This window comes from Alligator mississippiensis, chromosome 1 (assembly GCF_030867095.1).
Source record: "Alligator mississippiensis isolate rAllMis1 chromosome 1, rAllMis1, whole genome shotgun sequence".
Classification (NCBI taxonomy): Eukaryota; Metazoa; Chordata; order Crocodylia; family Alligatoridae; genus Alligator; species Alligator mississippiensis.
Window position 1 is genome coordinate 254,053,060 of NC_081824.1, and position 24,680 is coordinate 254,077,739.

At 45.7% G+C, this 24,680-nt stretch overlaps 1 protein-coding gene across 4 annotated transcripts in view; it reads right to left on the bottom strand.

Moving 5' to 3' along the window:
* The window catches only part of POLQ (DNA polymerase theta), a 95,524-nt gene that overhangs the window by 6,553 nt on the left and 64,291 nt on the right, over nucleotides 1-24,680 (bottom strand). For all 4 annotated transcript variants that reach the window (XM_019476340.2, XM_014603882.3, XM_019476341.2 and 1 more), the window contains 6 exons: nucleotides 19,911-20,029; nucleotides 19,061-19,245; nucleotides 17,998-18,109; nucleotides 16,353-16,477; nucleotides 14,463-14,616; nucleotides 12,200-12,315 (listed from right to left, as the gene is read on the bottom strand). In XM_019476340.2, the coding sequence (XP_019331885.2) occupies nucleotides 12,200-12,315; nucleotides 14,463-14,616; nucleotides 16,353-16,477; nucleotides 17,998-18,109; nucleotides 19,061-19,245; nucleotides 19,911-20,029 (811 nt within the window). The remainder of the gene's footprint in view (nucleotides 1-12,199; nucleotides 12,316-14,462; nucleotides 14,617-16,352; nucleotides 16,478-17,997; nucleotides 18,110-19,060; nucleotides 19,246-19,910; nucleotides 20,030-24,680) is intronic.

Below are 24,680 nucleotides of genomic sequence, written 5' to 3' on the forward strand. Positions count from 1 at the left end.
AGATGCCCCTTCCACAGTCCCTATTTTGATTTGGAGCATGTATTTGGACTGATTCTCTACTTGAAGGGGGTCTGGGCCAACAGCATCGGACATACTTGAACCCAGAGGGACATAAGGAGAGGTTTGGGAAGGAGACAATTTCCCCAGGAGACTTCTCTCCCTGCTGCAGTCAGAAACCAGCTCTTCCAGACATTCTCCAAAGCAGGCCAAAGGGAGAAACGGAAACAAATCATTTAATGAGCTGCCTCAGCATCAGCACTGCACAGATCTCACTCAATTAAACGCTTTCGAATCCCACAGGGTCTCCTCTCACACAGCTGCAGAAGCCTCGGTACTTCTCAGAGCCCATTCTGAAAATAACAGCAGAGGCGAGACACAAAGGCCCACAAAGCAAAGGAAGTTCAGAGGTGAGGAGTGGAGCTCCTTCTTAGTGTTGGCTCAAGGAGGTACTCTGGGAAACCAACATTGGCCCCTGGGAAAACAAAAGCATTTTCCCCAGTCTCCTAAAAGCAATGTAATCACATGGACTTTCAACATGCTGAAATAGCCGTTCTGGCACGTAGCATACTCCAGTCATCAGGGGCTGCCAGCTTTTGATTCTGAAAAGCAGAACCAGGCACAGCACTTCCTGAATTTCCCAGGTCCTCTGGTACATACACCCTCATCTTCATCACTGCACACCTGACTCAGCTTCCCCCTTTTGAGCCTTTGCTCATTTCAGACCAATGCCCTACACCCTCTCTCTCGCACGAACATCCAAAACATGGAATCAGGGCAGGCAACAGAAAATGGTCTGCAGCAGAGAAAGACACCCTGGGTTGCAGCAAACGGTGTCAGCGTAGACAGCCCAGTAAAAAGACAAGGGAAGTGACATGCAGAACACCTGAGTCTGTGGGTCTCTCCAAATGTGCAAGTAAAGGCACAATGGGATCTGATATGGAATCCACAATCACACTTCCTGCCATACCACATGTGATTGTAGATTGCGTATCAGATCCCATTGTGCCTTTATCTGCACATCTTGAGTCCACATGTGCATGGCAGGAAGCCCGACTGTGGGACTGCACATCAGATCCTGTCGTACCTTATTGCACTGTATGTCCCCGCAGCTGGAAGTCCTGTCAGCTACCACAGTTTGCCCCCATGACTGGGGGTCTGTCACCTGCCGGCTCCTAGGCTCAGGGGCGGATTGTACATCCTCCCTCCCCAGTTGAGAGCCCTGGTCAGATGACAGGGCTCCCAGCCCCAGGGGTGCCCCTGGCCACATATTCAATGAATTGTGACAGGAACCAGCCACAAAGTTAGTACATATTTTTTGTGGAATCACTTTGTAGCTTATTCCTCCTTTTACCATGCCATTCACTGATTGAATGTGTGGCCAGGTCATAATTTAAGATGTGATGAACTGGCTACACATGGTAGAGGCCTGTGTGTATGTAATGGGAACCTCAGTGGGGGACTGTAGTGAGTGCTGGGCTGTGACCAGGAGTAGGCAGCTGAAATCAGGAAGCAGAACAGGAACACAGATTTCATAGATTTCATAGACATTAGGGCTGGAAGGGACCTCGGAAGATCATCGAGTCTAGCCCCTTGCCCAAAGGGCAGGAAGTCAGCTGGGGTCATAGGATCCCAGCAAGATAAGCATCCAGTTTCATCTTGAAGGTGTTCAATGAAGGCGCTTGAACAACCTCCGGCGGCAAGCTGTTCCAGACCTTGGGGGCTCGGACAGTAAAGAAATTCTTCCTTATGTCCAGCCTGAAACGGTCTTGTAGTAGTTTGTGACCATTCAACCTCGTCATCCCTTGGGGCGCTCTGGTGAACAAACGTTCCCCCAGATACTGGTGGTCACCCCTGATAAATTTGTAGGTGGCCATCAGATCACCCCTGAGCCTGCGCTTTTCCAGGCTAAAGAGCCCCAGGGCTCTCAGCCTGTCATCGTAGGGTCTGCTTCCCTGACCTCTGATCATGCGCGTGGCTCTTCTCTGGACTCTCTCAAGCTTCTCCACATCTTTTTTTTGAATGAATACAGCAGAGAACCATGTCAGGTTATCCTGAGCTACCCTCTCAAGCACGTACCTGGAAAACTGCACAGAAGCTGTGTGCATCAGGGCCCAAGACTGCCTTCCTAGCCCAGCTGTCCACATGGTGGGTTCAGAGCTCACCCTAGCACTGGAGGCTGCAAACCAGCAGCAACCCCACAATTCCCTGCCTGTCCTGCACTTCCTGTCTCAACTGCCCAAGCACAGCAGGACAGCTGAGTGTGCAGACTGATTCCCAAAAACTTCCCTGTTGCGCAGAGCCTAACAATGTTCAGCAGCCATCAGGTAAGATGTAGACAGGCAGGGCCTGGCTCCTGGGGCCGTTTGTTCTCCTGGCTGTGGACAACCCTCAGCATTGACCCTGAATGTCAGTGTGGATGCTCTCTCCATTCTCTGCAGAGCCAGAGAGTGAAGCTCATCGCTTGGGAAGTTTACAATGTTTGTTGTCAGAGGGAAACCTCCCAAGCGAATTAATCCCGCTTGGCCCCCAGGTGAAGGAGCAGATTGTTCCTCATCGGCAACGTCTGTGACCCTAAACCCCAGGTAGCTCCAAACACTTCCAAACGTTGCAGCTTTTGTCCATGTAGTAGCAATAGGTATTTCCACCCTGGCAGGCAGGCGGGAGGAGCAATGCAGCCCTGTTCTTCCTGTACAGAAGCAGTCAGGGTGTTTAACCCAAGGGATCTGTGTTTCTGCAGAGGCAGGCACTGCGACAGACCCCCTGCCTTGGAAGACAAAGTGTTCCCAGTATGTGCCCTGCCCAGGATGCCTCAAAACCTTTTCCCCTCTGTGGGCTACATTGCAATTTTTTTTTAGTTGGCCTAGTAAAAGGTAACATCTCTGAACCAAGAGTTTTAGAGTTTTGCATTTCTTTTTGTCTCAGACCAACACGGCTACCAAATGCATTTAAATAGATACATTTTCTGAAGAGCATCTTCCTCTGTTCACCATTGCACATATCATCTCGGTGACAACCATGGTAATCACTTCCAGAGAAATATTATCATTAGGGAAGTATTTATATATATGTAATTAGCAGACTCAGATGGCCTGATGACACCTATGCTGTCCCCTGCGACTCTGAGCCCTGCCCTTCCAGGGGAACCAAACAGCAGAGAAGCCCTGGGATTCCCTCAAGCTGCCAGCACTTCCTTGATTCAGGGTGCCTCCCACATACCCCAGACAGCTATGATCCAGCCAGTAGTCAACAAATCTTCCCCCCACCCCTCCCAATCTATGACCCAGCATCTTATGTACAGAGAAGGGCGACCAAAACTATAGAAGGGCTCCTGTATGAGGAGAGAATGAAAAGCCTATCTTTCTCCAGCTTGGAGGGGGGAGGGAAGAGATAATGGAGGAGGACTGATAGAGGTCAACCTTCTGAACTCCACTGAGGCAGAAAAAGATCTTGGAATCACTGCTGACTCCAGAATGAACATGAGTTGCCAATGTGATGAAGCAGTTGGCAGAGACAATTGCACCTTGTCGTGCATCCGTAGGTGCTTCACAAACAGGTTCAAGGAAGTTGCAAACAGTTGCAGCAGATTCAGCCAGACTGCAATAAGTCCCTTTTCAACTGGGGTAACCATAACCATTTCCTCTGCCCTCATGGACAAAACAACAGAGCATGGGATGTTCCATCCTTCATCTTTCTTGTGGTTACTGGTTTGAAACTGAGGTCAGGAGAATGGGTGGACTTAAAGGCACAAGCTCTAACATCTTGGTCACCATTCCCAGTCTCCTAGGACCCCTGTTATGTTACTGGGCCTCCACTGTCCTGATTCTGATACATGACCTGCCCAGACCAAGCCAGACAGATGGTGGATGAGGCTCAAATGTTGTGCCTCTGGCCATGCTTCAATCCATTCCCCATCTTTGTTGGTTGCATTGTATCCCCAGCTGACACTGTGACTGTTAAAATTTCCAATGACCACTTGTGTCTTATTGTTAGGGACCTACTGAATTTGTGATGGTGAGATTTTTGTGGAAAATGTGAATTTGGGTGGGCTCTGCAAAAAATGGCAAAATTGCTGCAAAAAAAGAATTTACGGAAACTGAATACTAACCTTGAGATAGGCAATTCATACTAGCTATTAAACGCTGGCATGCTGCATCCAGCTGCAGTTGCTGTCTCTTTGGGGTGAACACTTATCCATACAATGAGATGGCAACACTCAGCATCCACTGAGTTAACTGGTTTTTTTAATGGCTTTTGCAGGCTTAATCAAGGGATTAGGCCCATGGAAGCCACTGACATGTTATTAAGCAATCTAAGCACTTAATTAAGCTCTAAACTGAAATATCTTATTAAAATAAAGCTACATACAACATGAATGGTAACTAATACCAACTATATACACTTTATTAAAGGACATTATAAAAAGGAGTTCATTGGAATGGTGAGGCAGGGTTTTGCAGGGGCACAGAGATGTGGAAACCAGTCTAGTCTTTTCCACCTTTGGAACTGAGGGTGCCTGCCAATGTGCTGGGAGGCTGCTCTGACTGGGTGCTGTAATTACAGTGTGTTGAAGCAGACTTGATTAGCTGAGTCTGCTGGAGCGTGATAATAAGTAGGATCCAGCTAGCTTCCGCATCTTGTGCATCAGTGTCCCCGTACTTCAAAATGGTGAGGGGGGGAGGGGGGTTAACTAAAGCTCATTTGACAAGCTTTAGGTAAAGTGTCCCTGCTGCCATTTTGAAGTAGGGGGATGCTGATACGTGAGACACTCTGGGAGCTTTAATTAGAATGGCTCTCAGAGCCACTCTAATTAACTCTCCCCCACCACCCCCAGAGCACATGCAAAAATGCCCTGAGATACCAGTAGGCAACTTAACCTAACCTGGAATGGAATAGCTCTTGCCCACTTCCTAAATCCTTTCTACTTTGGAGTGACACTAGACTGCATACTTTTGTATAAAGCCCATGTAGAAAAGACAAAGTGCACAGTTAGTTTCTGGAACAACGTATTGAAAAAGCTCGTCAACTGCAAATGGGTGGCAATCCAACAACATTACCAACTACTCTGTTATTTGGCAGCTGAATACATGTGCCTGGTTTGAGAAAGATCAGCACATGCAAAGAAGCTAGACACGGTGCTGAACCAAAGTTGTAGGAGCGTTATTGGATGCCATCAACTAACAAATGTCAATTGTCTCACTTATTCATTAGAATCGCCGCACCAGACATCAGGAGAGAAGTAGCAAGCAAACCAGAATGCACCCAGAAGATCCAAAACAAAGACAAAAGGCACCCGATTACATGGCCACATTGTAGCTCCCAATAGAATAAAATCATGGAAAAGTTTTTTCCCTACAGTGCAGCCGCCGGTTAAAACACCAACAGCCACACAAATAAAAATGTGGCAGTCATGATTAGAGATGACCCAGGAGGAGGTAGGATGAATATCAAAACTCCCTACAGACTCAGAGCTGGAATGACCAACATGGAGAAGCTTGAACTGGCTCTGAGCAGGGGTCAATAAAACTAAAGAGAACATGCAGCTCTGGGGATACTCTAACGACACAAACACCATGTGTGAACCTGGGGTCTCCATGGAAACCACCGACAGTGATGTAGGCAGGGGCTGCCGGGAAACTGAGTTCGGCTCCCAGCTTGATCTGCCATTTTGCCCACCCCTGCACTACACTAGTGCAGACTAGACTAGACTAGTGCTTGACATCTTTACATCGCCATTTAGCTAAATTTGTCTCTCACACACAGTTTGCCATTACTAAATTATGCAGGCAGTCAAACCTGCAAAGAATTACAAACCTGAGAAGGGAAAGATTGTTGCCACTGTTCCTATACAAAAACATCTGACAGACCACAGCATGATGCACATGACCAAGTTACTTCTCCATGGATCAGACTGAGAACTGCTGCAGCAGCCAAAAAATAAATGTCTTATGCCATGCTAAAACCTGAACACCAATGGAAAAGAAGAAAGCAAATCACAACATAGCAAAATGAAGTTAGCAGCAAATCAAAACTAAGAAACAAAACACAGAAACACGCCTAAAAATCACAGAATTATAGAAAATGAGGGTTGGGAGGGAGCTCAGGTGGTTATCTATTGTACTCAAAGCAGGACCAGCCCCAACTAGATCATCCCAGCCAAGGTTTTGTCTAGCCAAGTCTTAAAATCCTCCAAGGATGGAGCTTCCACCACTTCTCTGGGTAACCTGTGCCAGGGCTTCACCACCTTCCTAGTGAGAAAGCTTTTCCTAATATCTAAGCTAAACTTCCCTTGCTGCAACTTGAGACGGTTGCTCCTTGTTCCTTCATGTGCCACCACTGAGAACAGTCCAGCTCCATCCTCTTTGGAACCTTCCTGCAGGTAGCTGAAGGCTGCTATTAAATTCCCCACCAGTCTTCTCTCCTCCAGACTAAATAAGCCCAGTTCTCCCAGCTTCTCCTCATAAGCAAGGATCCTGTTTTTCTATGTTTAAAAATTACAAATTCTCTGATTTAAAAGAAAAAAATTGCAAATTCTATGGTTAAAACCCCCAAAAATCCATGATTAAAATGAAATGCCACTATATATATATATATATCAGTATCAGTTGAACACAGTGTTTTATTGATACATTTACAATTTTAAATGCTGCTGGCCTTGTCGCCCCCCCCCAGCCCTGCCACTTGGAGGCGAGGTGGACAGCAGGGACTGGAGCGCCACCATGATGGAGAGGACGGAGCGGCTGCCTTGGAGGCAGCAGCAGCATGGGGTGCTGGAAGTGTAACACTGGGTTCGCCCCACCCCGCAGCAGAGCGCCGTCATGACAGTGGGGACTGAGGGCTTGGGGGAGCAGCAGCTGCTGGCCTTGCCTCCCCTGGCCCAGCTCCTTGAAGTCAAGGGCCAGAGCGGGCCCCTGTCCCCAACAGCAGCCAGCAGGGACAGGGAGGCGGCAAGGAAGAGGGGAGGGAGGGAAGGGGTAAGGATTACTGGTGGCAATGCATGGCCACCCGCTGCCGGCCCTGGCTGCCATGTGCAAGCTCCCCTTTCCCCCGTCCTACAGGCAGGGGGTGAGGGAAGCCCACAGGCCCACACCTGAAGCAGTGGAGGGAACTGGACCCGAAACAACGAGGGGGGGGGGCAGGAATGAGCCTGGGCCCGAAGCTGTGGGCGGAGAAGAGGGAGTGGGTCGGGACCCGAGGTGGCAGGGGAGGGAGGTGGGGGAGCCGGATCCTAACCTGAGGGGGGGAGGGAACGGATGCAGGCCTCTGTCCCCACTCCCCCACCCCCTGCCATGCTTGATGGGGAATTTGCTAGTAGTAAAATAGATTCTAAATGCATATACATTTTGGGTTTTTATCATGGAAAATCAGAGCTCTTCCTGCCCCTTTCACTCACCAAGACAGTTGCAGCTGTCCACCCCCCTGCAACTGCTTCGTGGCGCTGAGCAGCTCTGATGTGCCAGTGCTCTGTCCCTGCCACTGCCCCCCACTCACAAGCCCCAGCCCTGCCGAAGTCCATCATTCCCTATCCACAGCCCCTCTAGGCCCTGCTGGTGTCCCTCAATCCCCACCCACAGCCTCCCACACTCCCCACCCACAGCCCCCCATCTCCCCACCCCTGCTGGAGGGGGCCCCCAGCTGCCAGGGACCCAGGCCCCCAGCCGCAGCACCTGAACCCCAGCTGCTACCCACAGGAAGCAGTGGCTTCTGTGGCCCAGTGGGAAGCAGAGCATGGAAACCTCCCCCTTGGGAGGCACAGCCAGAGCACAGCCTGCTGTCGGAGCGGGGTGGGGGAGCGGGTGGAGGCTGTCTGCTGTGGGCTCAGGCTTCCCGCTCCACAGTCCTCCCCCTGGGGCCTCCACAGCTCAGTGGCCAAGACCTGGCACAGCAGGGCAGAGAAGCTTGATCCTGCCATGGTGAGGCACCCCCTGCCCACTTGGCAGCAGCAGGGGTGGAACTGTGGGATTGTGCCTCCTGCTGCTGCTGGGTGGGCAGGGGATGCCTCGCATACCACATTTTTCTGTTGCGAACAGAAAATCCAGATCCCTGCTCATAAATCACGTGCCCCAGCCCCCTAACTATTTTCACGCCTTCCACTAGACTTTTTCCAGTTTGTCCACATCGTCTCTGTAGCAGGAGGCCCAAAACTGGACACAGTACTCCAGATGTGGCCTCACCAGTGCCGCATACAGGGGAAGAGTCACTTCCCTCAATCTGCTGGCAACGCTCCTACTAATGCAGCCCAGTCTGCTGTCAGCCTTCTTTGTGACATGTTACAAGAGGAAGATGAAAGTTGGTTCATTTTTTTGTTGGAAACAGATTTAGTAACATCAGTGAGTTAAATCCAAGATAAAAAAATTCCAGGCTGAATCTAGGCAACACTGCCTTGTATAAATAAGGAGAGAATTCAAAATGGCTGCCCAAGAAATCTGCTGGCTGGACACACACCTGGACCATGTTACAGAAGACAAATGTGAAAGCTCAGGATGCTCTTTAAGTTGCACAGCTGTTCAGGAATGCAGTAATAATGAAAGTCATAAAAAGCCCCACCACATTTGGCTATGAATCCTTTGGAGATGGCAATGCCTACACCTGTTCCTGTGTCAAAAGCAGAAAACTGGCTATTCAAATGAGGACATTAGTCCCCTTCAGGATGAGTCTGGAAGCCATCCATGTCAGTCTTGGGGAGAATGGCCCCTTTGCAACAGGCAAGAGACATCCAAACCACGTCAGCAGGGTGAGCAACTCATGGTAAAACCCTGGTGCTCTGGGAAGAAATCCAGGTTGCTTTTCCCCCCCCCAACTTCATTCTATACTTAAAAATTCAGTTAAAAAAAAAAAAGATAAAAAACGCTCTAGCATTCCCCACTACCTTCCCTCCCTCCTGTTAGGAGCTTGCACCCAAAGGTACAAAACTGGCGATAGTTTCAACAGTTAACCCTGGAAAGCAACAAGGGCAGAGAGATATGACAACTGCTGGTGGAGAAGGGAAGGACACAGCCAAACAATTTTTTATGAGGGGCACAGAAAGGGGTCAGGATGAACTTTTCCACAGCTGGCCATAAACACTGGTATCCCATTTTGTAAAACTCCATCCAAGCAGTTATGAAGACTGCACTGATTTAGAAGTAAAATTTTCTCGATTTTAATATATTAAATAACATATTTTCAATTCCTAGCCTGGCATAACTCATAAAATAAAAAGGACCCAGGAGCATGTACCCAATGTTATGACTGCCTAATTTGTTTTAATAGATCTACAGGTACCCATATTATAGAGTAATGGTGCTCAATTACTGGTCCTCAGAGCCATGCCATCCAGCCAGGGGGTCCCCAAAAGTCTGGATTTGGAAGCGAGGGAGCAGTAGCAGCATTAATTGCCAGGCAGAGCCATGGCAATTAACACAACCACTACTCCTTCAAAGCCAAATTTCCAGACCCGTGGGGAGCACTATGGGCTAGATGACATGACTCCATGTGCTAGATGGCACCAATGTGCGGGGCCAGATCCGGTGTGTGGGGTTGTGTGACCACATGCAGTACAGAGCTGCTAGACTGGAGCACTGGGTCACACCTGCAGACCAAAAGCATGCTGGGTCCAGCCCATGGACTGGCCCTGTGCATGAGATCCAGCTCACAGACCAGCCCTACACCACTCATCCAGCCCAAGGGACCAGATATGTTAAGCACCACTGTTACAGAGGACCCAGAAAATTATGAAATAGTTATGTCTACAACAATGCAGTCTTCATATAATCTCAATTTTAAGAGTACTGCATTTCTCATTTCTGCATGTTTAAACACTGTGAGATTCTGAAGAGATCAGCCACTGGCAATCATAAATGGCAGTGAAAACTTCATGTGCCAACACCAGTGAGATTATGGAACTCTTATATTTCCCTAAACTTGATCAGAACCAGAGTACTGTAGGGAAGGTGCGCACGAACTGCTTCCAACCAGCAAATGGAGAAGACATCCACCAGTGCAATCTTTACATGGTGCTTTGTGTGAAGCGAGGGGAGGGGAGAGGATAGCACAGCACCTGCACCTCCCTGATCCAGGAACCTCTCCATGAGCATATCACCACTTGGCTCAGCTTCCCTCCCGTGATGTATACAAGATGTATACATATCCTCTTCTCTTACTCCAGAACAGATTGCCAGCACAAGACAACATCACGCAGAGTTACACCCCAGCTAGTTCATGTTACCTCCCAGAGCAGCTAACTAATCTGTGATTGGCACTGTCCTCTACCTGGGCTAATTAGATCAAAAGGGCTAATCAGCCTGCCTACATTGCTGCACTGAGGTAACTGTGCTGTTTTCTGTTTGGGAGGCAGGGAGCATGGAGAAGCACTTCAGCACATTACATGTCAAGGCAGGAATGTTGAGACATGCCAGTTGACTTTGTAGCCTATCCACAACACCTCCATGACCTGCCAACAGGCCATGGACTTCTCGTGGAGAACCACTGCTCCAGGAGACACACCTGTAACAGCATGAATCACCAGAGGCCTGAAACAGCTCATCCCAGTGACACAAAGATGCTTGAGCAAAGGGTTAACACATGAGCTCCTTATTACCTGACTCACAAAGGGTGGGAAGTGACACACACTTGTAAAGTTAATGACCACAAGAGCAGTGGTGCTCAACCTCCTGCCCATGTGGCCTGCAGCACTAAGTCATCCAGCCTGCAGGACTCCACAAAGGTCCAGAAATTTGGTGGAGGGGAGCAGTTACACCATGCCCCCACTGCCAAATCTCCAGACACATGGGGAGCCCTGGGCTCTGAGTGCTGGCCACAGCATTTGATTCCAGTGCACAGGACCAAGCAAAGGTGGCACTGGGCCCCAAGCCTGCTGTACAGAGGGTTGGTAGAGGGTGGTGCCAGGCCCCCGGGACCCAATTCTAGAGCACAGTGTCAGGAGGAGACGGTGCCAACTCCCCCAGGACCCAATCCCAGCACTCAGGGGGAGAAAAGAGAGGGTGGTGATGGACCCCAGGGCCTGATCCAGGCTGCAAATGGACCCTGTACCATTCAACTGGCCCACAGGGCCAAAAGATTGAAAACCATTGCACTGGGTCACTGCTCACTATTCTGGGAGTGTCAGTCAAACAGAGTGAAGGAATGGAGCCACAGCATGGGGACTCTTCTTTGACCTGTACTGAAATACTCAGTAACAGGCAGAGTTACTTAACCATGGATTGCTGTTATACTTGCTATTGAATCTGTCCTGAAGGAAGCCCTGAACACAAATATTTAAGGCACAGGTGGGATAGCCTGCCTGGACAAAACAAACAGCTTGCATTTTGTGAGTGCACGGGCACATTTCTGGAAGCTGTTGTGGAACATCCTGAAAAAAAAAGACTGGGGGAGGGAATAACAAATGAGAAAGCAAGTACCAAATGTAGCCTGTCCACCTTTCCATGCAAGAAATGAAATTGTGACCCAAGACACCATGATGCAGACACCTACTTGGCTCTATGAGGCAGAAATTCCCAAAAGGAAGAGGAAAAAGCTGCTCAACCAATACTGATGGCTATGGGAGCACAATTATACAGTGCAGTTAGAGAGGAGCTACTTCACTTGTCCAGAGCCAATGCAGAAGCTGGAGGCACATGAGGATAACAGTCTTATAACTAGGAACAACCCAGCTTGAGCCTGGCAACTAAGAGTTTTAGCTGTGGGATTCCCAGTTTAACCCATAACAAAAAGATCCAGGAGCATATACCTGACTTTATGCCTACCCAATTCGTTTTAATAAACCTATAGCTACTCATATTATACAGCAGTGGTGTTCAACCTCTGGCCCTTGGAGCTATGTCATCCAGCCCCTGGGGATCCCCAAATGTCTGGAAATTTGCCAGTGAGGGAGTGGCAGCAGCATTAATTGCCTGGCAAAGCCCAGAGCCACAGCCTTTAACACAGCCACCCCTCCTCCACTGCCATTTCCAGACCCATGAGGAGCCCCATGGGCTAAATGACATGACTCTAAGCATCAGATTGCACCAGCGCACAAGGTCATTCCGTGACAAGATCCAACACAGGGCCGGACTATATGGGATTGCACCTGTAGACCAACCACATGCTGGATCCAGCCATAGGGTCAGATATGTTGAGAATCACTGTTACAGAGGACCCAAGAAACAGACCTAACTGATCTGTTGTAATAGTAAGCTGGCTAGAAAAGCAAATGTCCCCTTACCTGAATTACATTATCTTCTGCAACCTCATAGAGGAGTTCATCATGGAGTTGGAGGATGAAGAAACCTCCCGTGATGGGGTGTAACATCCTTCTGTTTCTCCTCCTCTCTAACCTTCCTACATAGGTTTAACAGTACAAAAATATGAAAAGTTAACTCCCATTACGCACAGAAGTATGTCTTCACCGAAAAGATCAACACACACTGATACAGCAAGATTCATGTCTGGCAGAGCTTAATAATGAAAATATCCCTGCCTAAAGAGGTACATATATAAGTCATTATTACGCTATATATCAATATTCATAGAGCTGCTAGGAAGGGAGAATGTTAATGCAAAGTTTTCCCAAAACAAACATTTTATCCCTAACTGATCTAGATGTGAATCAGAACACAAAGGACAAGCACATCTCTTAGACCATCTGTTCCACAAGCAAATTTTAAACACAATCATGTTGGTTTTAATGAGAAGCTGGTTTATAACATTCTCCCGGCAATGAATTAGGGATTTTGCTCTTCTTCCAGAATACTTTTAAATGGCTCATTCCAAAAAGCCTGCAAACTTCTGAGAAGCCAACCAACGGCAGTAATCTGGAATTGCAGCTACTGCTTCTGAAAAGCATGAGCTGCCATTGCCCACAATAACAGGCACAGATACAAACTTGGATCCCAGCAGGCCAGGCATGACAGAAGTGGAATCCCTTTAGTATACTCCGTGTTAATTGCTTAAAGAAAATACCCAGAAATTAGCAAGTGAAAGGGACAAGTTGGGGGGGAGGCGGGAGGGAGGGGGGATCCCATTTACAAATGTTGGCTATCCAAGGCTTTGTTCCACTTTTAAAGTAAGGCTAACATCTAAACAGACCATTGCAGAAAAAACTCTTCTCACACAGTGCACACCTCTGGAAGGGGAAGAGGGTGGGAAAAGACAGCCACTAGGTAAACTGCTGAGAGATCCCTGCATTGAGCACCTCCAAAGCTTTCTGCCCACTTAAACTCATCTTAGCTGGGATTGCTGCTCACATTTCAAGCCTCTGAACTTCAGACAGCATTTAAAACTATTCTCTCTCAATGACTTTCTCCTTGAGTCACTGCAGTGCTTGGACCATTGCACAACTGGAAACTACCTCCGGGCTCTCACAGACATTTGATAAGTTTGTTATTGGTTCATAGCCCTGACACTTCACATGATATCAGATCTTGGCTTCACGAAGGGAAAAGCTACCTGACAAATTTTAGAGCTTCTAAAATTAGCTATTATTTTGATCTGAGACCTGTAATTGGAAGTACAGTATTAAGACAGCCTCCTGCTACGGACGGAAGGATATGAAATACCAAACAAATAAAAATCTAAGACCCCCTAAAGCAACTTTTCTAGAACAAAACGCAAATTAACAAAAAGCATGGCTTGTGCTGTGCTATAAAAGGTTTTAATGGCATTCAGCTGAGAACAAGCTGCTTAACTTGATTATAGCTTTACTAATTCATGAGTAATGTGGCCAACACAAATTTATGATGATTAAAGCTTCGTACAACACCATTACAAACAAATTTTAGACTTAATTCTAACGGAAGCGGTATTCTTTAACTAACTGTCACACCCAGTATTTTCTTGCTGCCTTCAAAGCAAAAGCAGTGATTCTCAACTAGGTTGCTGAGGCACCCTGGGTGCCTTCAGATCCTTTCAAGGGTGTTACAGAATGCCACACAATGTGAGCACTGCTAGGTTTGCAAACATAGTTCATAAGATAAACCCAGAGATTTCAAATACAAATCCAGTGTTAAAAACATTCTGATCTGTTGTGGTCTTTCTGAGTTCTTTGCAAAAGAAAAGTTGCTCTATTGTCTTTCTGTAGTCAAAAACTGAATGAAAACTAAGAGATGACTTTTCCAAGGGTTGCTTCAAGTCTAAAAGGTTGAGAATCGCTGAACTAAAGCATTTGCTTATTTTTTTTCTTCTCCTAAGCAAATCAGTAGTAATGTCAAAGAATAGAGCACAGGTGGCCTCCACGTTTCTTGACTCCAATTATTCACATTTTTTATATGCCCCCTGAACCAAACGGGTAATTGGGGGGTTTGCTGCAAACACACCATTTTTGTTTACAGGCTGAGCACACAGTCCTCCTTTGGACTTGTATGGTTTCGGGAAATAAATGGTTGTTCCCCACTCTTCGCCCAAACACCCCATGTGCTGAGTTTTGTTTTAAATAACTCTTACAAACTTTCAAGTTTTGCCCTCTGGCCTAAGGAGGAATGGAAACCTACCTGCCCTGTCCATCTGAAAAGAGCTCTCCAGGTGTCCATGGGACTTGATTGTGGAGGGGAAAGCTTCAAGCCGCCTCTGAATGTTCACAGTAGCTGTTTTGACAAGGTCAGCGGCAGAACCCTGAACAGTTGTATTCACAGCTTGCCGCTCTGCCTAAGGATCACAAACAAACCCAGTGTCACCTACACACAGCCAACCGTGTCTCTGGCTAAGCCTCATGCATCTGCCATGGGGAAAAGAAGTCAAGGCATGCTCCACAAACACAGGCTGCCTCTACACACTCGAGAAGAATTTCTATAAACTTAAAATCTACTAGTACTGAGGCTGATCTAGGTTGCCAGGCACCGGCCATTAGAAAGAAGCACTCTAATAATAGTCCCAAGATTTCATCCAGTGAAAGACAATCACAGAACCAACTAGATACATTATGGGGAATTTGTGCCTACTTCCAAAACCATCACATACTACCAGAAGCAGATGCTGGACTTCTCAGACTGGCATTTGATCTGCTGTGGAAAATCCTGCCAGAGATGACATTACAAACTGCAAAAACCAAACCTCCAACAATGCAGGGGCATTTTTCATGCAAGAGAGCTCTGTCTACTTCTGCTTTTCTCAGACAAGAAAGCTCTCTTCAGAGGTTGTTTCTGATCCTCTCAGAACTGAAATATATGAAGGAACATTTAGGGAAAGCTGAAACTAAAGATCAATTTTTTATAGGATTTAAATATAATTTTAACATAAGTAAAGACTGAACAGAAACTGTGTTTCAAACGCACACCAGAGCACAATTTAGATTTAGGAAACTTTAGCCCAAATAGTCTTTTTTTCTAACAAGAAGAAAATACAACATCAATTTTGAAAGTGTCCTGCTTCTCTTCACATTTATTTAAGATGCAATTTACTCCTTCCTCCATTCTTAATGCCACAAGTTCAGACTGAGCATCATACTGCGAAGTATAATGCTTTCTCAGCGAGATGATGGCTCTCCTACAGTCAATTCGTTATTAGGGAAATAGAGAAACAGTGACAGGTGTGTCTAAAAGTCACCTTGAAAAATATCTCCAATACAAAATCTCAGATTTAGTAAAAGTTCTGTCTACTCATCTCAGTTTTCCCTAAACATGGTCCTATTTTTCTTTCAAATTAGTGAAAATATTGGTTTTAAAATGTCCTCTTTCAAACAAATGCTGATGATATGTAATTCATGAACACTGTTGGGTGGGATTTGCTTTTCCCACAGAGTTAAATATATCACTACATTTTTTTAAATTACATGCTTTTATATTGATATATGACTCATTCCAATTCCAAGATAGGAATTATGAAAAGAGGTTAGAACAATGATAATTACTGTGTACCTCCTCACAGCAGATGTACCCCATACAGGGCGTAAGAAAAAGCTTTAATACTGAGAGTACCTGGAGAACACTGTGCTAAGTGGAATACTGAAATTCATAGCCAGCTGGCTAATGTGCATGATAAAGCCACAGTAATGACAGGATGGAAAAAAAAGTAAAGCATTAAAAAATAGGCTGATAAAGCTTTTTGGGGTGCAAAAACCTGTGCATGTCCCTTTATTTGAAAAGCATCAGGCAAAACTTGAGGCACTCCCACAATACAAATAATCAACAGCCTTGGAGCAGGTTGTCCCTAGCTCAACCTCAGAACAACAGTTAACATGTCTAAAAGCATGTCCATTTGTCTTTGCCATGTTACAGAAAAAGAGGGTCCATGGCTAACTAACTAATCTTCACATTTGTCACAGTTAGAATGAGGAAATAACTGTTCCAGCCAAATATTGGAGTGATGCTGTAGATACCACCCACAAAGATCCTTTCAGTAAAAGGAAAATTTTCACTGGTCAAAAAGAATGGCCCTCAACGTACATGAGCTTTGCTATAAGGGTTGGGGTCTCTGATAGCTGGCAGGTATCTGCGCCTCCCTAGAATGGTCTTCACAAAACCATCCCTGCTGCAGTTGTTCACCGTCTCCCGCAGAAACTTCTGAATCCCTGTGAAAGGAAACAAAAGAGAAGATGACCCACCATTCCACACTGCCTTGCCTTGCTCTCGTGCTCTGCACACTAGACAGCTGGTACTGCAGGACTACTCTGCCATCCATGTTTCCATCCAAGGCAGGGACACTAGTTTGAAATCACAAATATCAGAAGGCTAACAAGGTGGAGAAGTTGCAGTATTTACATTTCCCAGGCCTCCTGTGAGAGCAGAAGGTGAGGAATCACTTTCTTGGGTTTAATATCAGCTATGCTGAATGAGTTTGTCAGCTGGGAAAAGAAGGCATGGCTGACTGGACAGATGTCGTCCAAGAGGTAGGTAGGAAGCTAGTATTACACCAATACTGACTCTGACCAGGGTAGGACCATCACACATTTATTATGTGTATCAAGGGGTCAAGACCCAGAGTAGCACTGGAAAGAGGAATAAAATTGAAACAAAAGTGTTCGAGTCCATTTTAATATCCCAGACCATCCTGCAAGGAAAAAAGGGAATGTGACAAGGGGGGAGGGGTAAAAAGAAGCCAAGTCAAGAACTATACTCATTGAGAGGACTCCCTTTCACATCAAGTTTTGATGTGAAATGGACTTCCAGTTTTTAGACTTCTGAAAGATTTTTAAGGGTTTGCAAAAACTTGAAAATATATATATTTTTTTAAATTACATTTTACAGTAAAAAAAGAAAAGTGTTCAAGATCGTGATAGCATTAGTCAGTAAACTTTATATGCAATTTAGTATGACACGTGTTATTGCAATGCTGTAGGAAGAAAAGTAGCAAGACACTATTCTCTTTGTATTGTAGCCAGATGGGGCCACATCCTAATGGATCTCCTGATGGGAGTCAATCCAGAAGCCATCAGAAGTGACCTTAAGAACAGATTCAGTGAGGGAAGCACTATATCGTCACTTCATTATTTTTCAGCTCAGATCTAAGCTCTACTGCCAAAGCTAGCTATGAGTCATCCCACTCGACCTCTGCTCATTTCCTGATTGCAACTCTGCTGTTTAGGCGGTTTTTCCAAGGGAAAGTTAAGATGCTCCTTAAAAGTATGATGTCTTAATACAAAGTGTGTGGGAGCTGTTAAATAAGAGTGGCAGGGCTACCAGCCCTTTTAAGATGCAATGAAAGATAGAGGGAGAGCAGAAAAGATTGTTCAACAATGGCTGTTTTTAAAAACAAGTCCTCTGATGTAAAATCATTACGTATCTTTTACAGCTATATATTTGAATAAGAAACATAGTTATTTTTCTAAGTTGGGAGCTTAAAAATGAATTGCACTGACTAATGAGTAGCCAAAGTAACACAGTTATTAAAGCAACGCAGCATTTAACAATGCTTTGCAGAGAAACAAAGCAGTCACATATAAACACAAGCAAAAGCAGAAACTCCATTAGTATACTTATGTATAGGACTTTGAAAAGGTTCTCCCCTCTTCAATGCACTAAAGGAGTTAGGGATCAAACCAATCCCATATTAGGGGAAGAAAAGTGGTGCTGCAAACACTTGAGCCCTTACCTTTGTATCTAGATTTGAAGGAGTCAATGTAGCTAGCAGCATCATTTTCCTCAACACCCATCTGCTCTCCTAAAGATTTAGCTCCTATTCCATAGATGATTCCATAGCAGATCTACCAGAGGAAAGACAGCAGAATCACAATCACATAGTGAATGATTCAAAGACAGCAAATAACAATGTTGCATTAGGATTTCAGGGCACTTAAATACGTGCGGGGAGTCTTCTCTGATGCACTGGAAATCCAGTGTGTCAGAGCAGGCTTGATTAATCAAGTCTGCTAGAGTAAGTAAATTGACGCATGCTGGCAGCCTCACGCATCATGTGTATCGATGGCGCAGCACACATCACTGCTGAGAAAATGACAGTGGTCCGCTTTTAAGTGCACTGCCACCATTTTCTCAGTACTGAGTGCACTGCGCCACTGATGCACGCACTCCCAATGCAGTGCTGAGCACTTTTAATTAGTGTGGCTCGCTAATCAAAAGTGCCTGGCGCTGCATCAGGAACACATGTAAAAACGCCCTCAATCTGGAGCTTGCTGCTCAAAAGAAAATGTAACTTTGCCCTTGCGGAACTATGACATTTATCACGTACTTCAAGGACGAGACTTGAAGCTGAATCTTCTGAGGAAAATGAAATTTACTGTAACAGACCAGGCTACCGACCCACCCCTTCTAGGGTCTTGCATTTAAGTACCTTATGCACTGGGGGGTAGAAAAAACAAAAAAGAAAAAAAATCTTCCTTTCCTCATTCTCCCAGTAACATCACAACAAGGGTGACTAAAGAAATCTTCCAGGATCACCAGTGATTTACTTAAGCTCATCAATAGAATCCCCATCCCCCAGCAAGATATTTAAAAAGTATTCTTCCTAGAGAGGGACACAGTTACAGTACTATTTACTTCCTGGATTAGGTAGACGACATACTGAGGTGCCAATTTTGTTATCTAGCAACCCAAAGCAGCAGTTCTTGAGGAAGCCAGCAACCCTGGGATGATACCCTCTTACCCTCCTCATTAAGTTGCTGCATCCTATAGAGATAAGAACTTTTCCCAAAGATCACCTGCTTCGCTTGCTGCCTAGTATCATCTCTAACAGCTTCAGGATCAATCATCTTCCATTCGGCTGCAATACTCTTGAAGACATCAGCTCCACTGTTCAAGGCCTGAATGAGCCGACGGTCACCAGACAAATGAGCAAGGATCCTCAGTTCAACTTGGGAATAATCAGCAGCCAAGATTAAACCACCTAGAGCCAATCAACCAAGTTAATGCCAAACAATAACTTTTCATATGTTACCATGCAGCAATTTTGACAGAGTCCCATACCTGAACCCCTACAAGACTTCATTCTCATCACTTTACCTTTGCCACCATTTTAACTCAAGTAAAAAGGGTACAAAAAGGATGCAATGCATGACCAGACTTGAATTTCCCACTCATGCACACCGGAGGTAGATTACACAAGCTGCACAAAGTGAAAGGCAATGGAGAGATTTGGTTTTGGAGGCTTAGCAGACTACACTTCTCTGCTCTGAAAAGTTTTTCACACAAGATGATGAAAGGAGATGGGGTCTGGAGTAGACAGACTGATATCCAAATAGATAGATTGAAGCCAGCAGGTAAAGATAGTAAAGATACTTCAATGAATACCACTTATATTGCTCTATCAAGTGTAACTTTAAAATTATCTACATTTTCTAAAAAGTATGAACCTAAAGCCCTGGAATGCCTTCCCTACTAATTCTACAGGCAAAATCCATAAGCTACTACACATTTGTTTTCCAGCTAGATGGCTCAGAAAGATGCAAGCATTAGCGTTTACTCTGCTCCCCACCAGAATGAGCTTTCTGTTAGGTCTGCTACATTCTTAATGTAGCAAAAAGCTGGGACAGTGCCATATCAAGACATTACCTGGGAAGGGAACAAAAGCATGTCTCATGCTCACGGAAAATGGCATCCCTCTTCCCTTTGGCCCCTCTTCAGCCACAGAGTTTGAGCCCTGAGGCAAGATACTGTGATGCTTTCTACTTCTGTGGAGACAAAAGGATAGATGTGCTTAAGATTTCCAGTGTCTATTGCTGCTACATCAACTGCATTTACATTATTTTAAAACTCTGATTCAGTGTTTGCAAATAAGAAAAACAAACAACCCTCCCACCCCCCAAACAAACCAAGTCAAGAAACTTGTCTGGTTTAAAGTAGTCAACTTTAAAATAGCTGAACGGAGAAATATGAACAGAAATGATAATTCTTACTGAATATGTGTGGGCTTGAATTGTTAGGCTTCTTAACGTGATGCCTGTGAGTGTGCTATTAGATTCCTTTTGAAGTGTGGGTATATCCCTATCTGCTTACCACCAGGGTCGTCTCATTTCACACATTCATCATGAAAAGGGGATAAATGAGATTGAGGGAAGAAAAAAAAGAACACTACCTTTTCATTTCCAAAGTGCAGATGTAGGCTGTACCTCCTGCGCAGGCCTGCTCCATGTCCATTCCCTCCCCCGCATCCTTCCAAAGGACACTCAAAGTCTAAAACCCTGCCAAGACCATCCTCCAGCATTTAGGATGGACATGGTAGCTGAATCTGCAAAAGCTCCATGCATTCCTCTACCTTCTTGCAGCCCAGCCATAGCAGTTTCCAAGCTGTGTTAAGAGCGCACACTGCTCAGACAGATTTTCTCCTGGGAAAAACCGCAAAAACCTAAAATATTTTAAATATTCTAACCCCAAACACCTAAAATATTTTAACTGCAATGTGCACCTGCTACAGTGTTTGCCTCGAATAGAAAGTGAAAACCTGAGCTTCACAGCTCAGCCTTATTGGGAACGGTGCGCAAATGAGCTAGTCTAAATACCAAATATTCCCTCAGAAGTGCATTTTAATTCTAATTTTTGGGATGTATCCCTTTAAGTAAGTTAACCAAAATCAAGTTTTACTATTTAAAATCATTAACACTGAAATACAGCAGTGATTGTTCCACAGTTTATGACATTAAACCCATATCATATATGCTTTCACATGCTTTCCAAATGGTTCACATTAACACCAATTTAGGAAGCAGCAGGGTGTCCTCCAGAGCACACATTTGGGTCTGGTCCTCCCTCCCTGCTTGCTTTTCACCATGAGTAAGTGCTCAGCAATGATTTTAAGAGAAGCAATGTGCAGCGAGCCCAGGAACACTGAGAATAAATGCACCTTGCACCTTATATTCACTTGCAAAAAGGTATATTTTTCATTTTTCTTACCTCAGGGTAGTTAGGGCATGTAATCCGTCATATGGTAAAAGCACTATGAAGAAAAGGGTGTTGAAGACCTGATTTTCTCTACTTTCCCTTATGAACAGAACTGACCATACCAAGGTTACCCTGCAGTACAACTCATCCTGATAAAGTCCAGTCCCAGCTCAGTCCTTTCCTGATCCTGCAGCTCCTACCCACTCTCCAACACATATCTTTATGCCCCCTGCCTCTTCTTCCAACTTAGGCTTTCTACAGCTCCAAATTCCCCTGTAGGAAATGTGTGGATGCTCCTTAATAATGAATCATGGACCTGGATCTGACCCTAACATAACTGTACCATATGTGGAGAGAGGCATTCTCCCCCTCCCCACTCAAAAGGATCCAGCAGGGTAGGTAAAGTACCTTGCTACAGCTCTAAAGGCTTGAGTGTGAGCCCTTCTCCAGATGTGCATGAAAGGTGATCCCAAGGCAACCCAGCTGTAAATGGGTACCTAGTGGTTCAGTCTAGGAAATCAAAAGGTTGTCAGATGTGATATTAGCCATATCACTCCTCTACGTGGCATTAATGTAGAGGTTTCTACACTTAGGAAGACTTTTGACGTTTTTTTTGGATTCCCCCGAGGGGCCTGCCTGCACTGTAGAACTGATGGCAAGAAGGCAGCTCCTAATATTTTACACATAAAGGCTCCTAAGTGCCAATGCCTTACCACCACTATCCAAATGTTCCCAAAATGTGGGAGCCAACAGTAGACTAATGGCAAGATTCTTACAGACCACTGCGAACCCTCAAACTGGAAATACTATAAAGCAGAAGCTCCCAACCCCCAGGCTGTGGCCCGGAAGGGTTGGCTGCCAGACCGGAAGTCCAGAAATAACCAACATACTGTGGACCGGCAGTCAACCCTTTTTTACATTGAGTATAAAAAAGGGTTGGCTTCTGCTCCGCAGTATGCTGGTCACTTCTGGACTGCAGTTTGCCAGTCAGCAGTCACTTCCAGTCTGCAGTTTAATGGTCCGCAATCTAAAAAGGTTGGGAACCCCTGCTATAAAGGCATGTGGAAGCTAGTGCAATCCACAGACCAACTTACCATGGCCTCATGGTTTGGTAACCACTAGTCTATTCAGTCCTCTTGGCAGCCCTCAAACCAGTCCGACCATGTAAAGAATAATCCTGAGGCTCTATATATACTAGGAAGGATCTGCCAGGATAGACAGAGCGGTACACTGTCCTAGGATACAGAAAGCTTAAATTGGAAAAAAGTGCTTTTGCTGGTATATATACAATGATCTATACTGGAGCTCTTGTTAGCACAGAAACATGACAAAAAACTCACATCCCTGGCCAACTTTACAGTACCAACAAAACTTTTAGCATGGGTCTGGTCTCAGAGAATGTGACCCTTAGAAGTGTGCATGGGCATTGGCTTTGGGTCTGCAAAAGCAGAAGCAGAAACAGGAAGAAGCAAGTGTAGGAAATTATCAATTTTTTCTCTGCCGTGCTGAACTAAAATAGTGCAGAAGTGGCCCACTGTTCCCCTGCAGGCAAGCCAGAAGCCCGCAGCAACACTCAGGTGTTCTGCAACTCTATTCCCACCTGAGTCACCCAAGAGAAGCAGATGGTACTAGGCTGCCAGATGCATCTGCCACACTACACAGACATAACACCATTAATGGATCTTAACCCCATTAGCACATAGCCAGACAGCCAGCCCTGCAGGGTTCCTTTTTTCAGGGAGCTCTCATTTGGCACCCCATCCCTTTGTTTCCAAGTCAGAGACTCTAGCACTCAGCCTTCCAGAGTGAAAAAAATATCTTCCCTTGGGATTAGCAACATATTGCTTTTCCTGAGCACAGCAAGACAAAGCAGAGAGAAAAGATTCCACTCCACTTTCTACCAGTCTTAATGTTCTTACTTTTTCTTTGAGGATCTTTATTTGGGGGCAGACACTGAACAGAGTGCATGATAAAGAAAGGTCACGGGAATAAAGTTTTAGGATAGGAAAAAAGTAGAGGTTTTCAATGGGGGTGCAGAGAAACATTATTTTCTCCAAAAATTCTCCAATTAAGTCACTGACTAAAAGTCATGCCATCCGGAACAAGCACCCTCTTGGTGTCGTGTCACATTTAGGTAGAGCAGTCTCGTCTACTCTGGTCTAATAAGGCTTAAAGCAACAGAGCAGGGGCCAAGAGCAAGGAAACTTATCGACAGAGAGTAGGCGGGCAATAGTCAGAAGACAAAGACTAGGTCTGACCAGGATTTGGGAAAGCGTGTCACCTGCAGGTCTGGTTCAAGATGAAAACTTCAACTCTAGAAGACAGGCTGTGAAGAAGCATCTGGGCTGAGAAACTACTACTCTACTCCGATGGGATTTTTCTCTGCAGGGAACCCTGCACACAGCCAGATCCACTGTCAAAACTGCTGCTGAAAGCTTGGGCATAGTCAGTGTATTTTTGAACCCTGATTCACACCTCCAAAATGAAATCCAATTCCTACTCTAGGAAAGCAAACAGGGCAGGACCTTGCCACTCTTTAGGTCTTTTCATGAGGGTCCAGAGCTCTGTGAAGAAGTGATAGGAGGGAAAGACATAAGAAATAAAAATACATGTGAGCCAGCAAACTCCCCCACTGCTCACTCCCTTCCCTAGAATTCTAGCTCTTCTATGAAGAGGGCCTCAGACATCAACATGCTGCATCAGTGAAACCAAGACACAATATAGGAGACATTATTCCTCAACTGGAAAAACAGCACCTTGGACCCTGAATGCTCCAGAAGTGTGGCTCAATGGGAGAGGCCATGCTGGCATCTCTCATCCCGACAGAGCCATCTGAAAGAGGAGACTGAAACCAAGGGAAATACAGAGAAAAGTTAGGGGAAAGAATACAACAGTAGACCACCCAGGGCAAGATCAATATCTTCATCAATGACATGGAAGATGGGATGGAGCGCACCCTCAGCATTAAGTTTGCAAATGACACTAAGCTGGGGGGATAAGTAGACACACTGGAAAGCAGGGCTAGGATTCAGAGATACCTTAACAAATTGGAGGATTGGACCAAAAGACATCTTATGACGTTCAGTAAGGACAAGTGCCAAGTCCTATGCTCAGGCCGGAACTATTCCATGATAGCAGAAGCTGGGGACTGGTGGACTGCCCTTGTTGTGAACATGGCTAACAGCATACTGGGCTACATTAGTAGGAGCACTGCCAGTAGATCAAGGGAAGTGATCCTTCTCTTCTCCTTGGCACTGGTGAGGCCACATCTGGAGTATCATGTCCAGTTTTGGGCCCCTCCACTACAGAAGGGATGTAGACAAATTGGAGAGAGTCCAGCAGAGGGCCATAAAAATGGCTTGGGAGCTGGGGAACCTGACTTACAACAGGGGTTGTCAACCAGGGGTACGTGTACCCCCGGGGGTACTTTGAAATGTCCCTGGG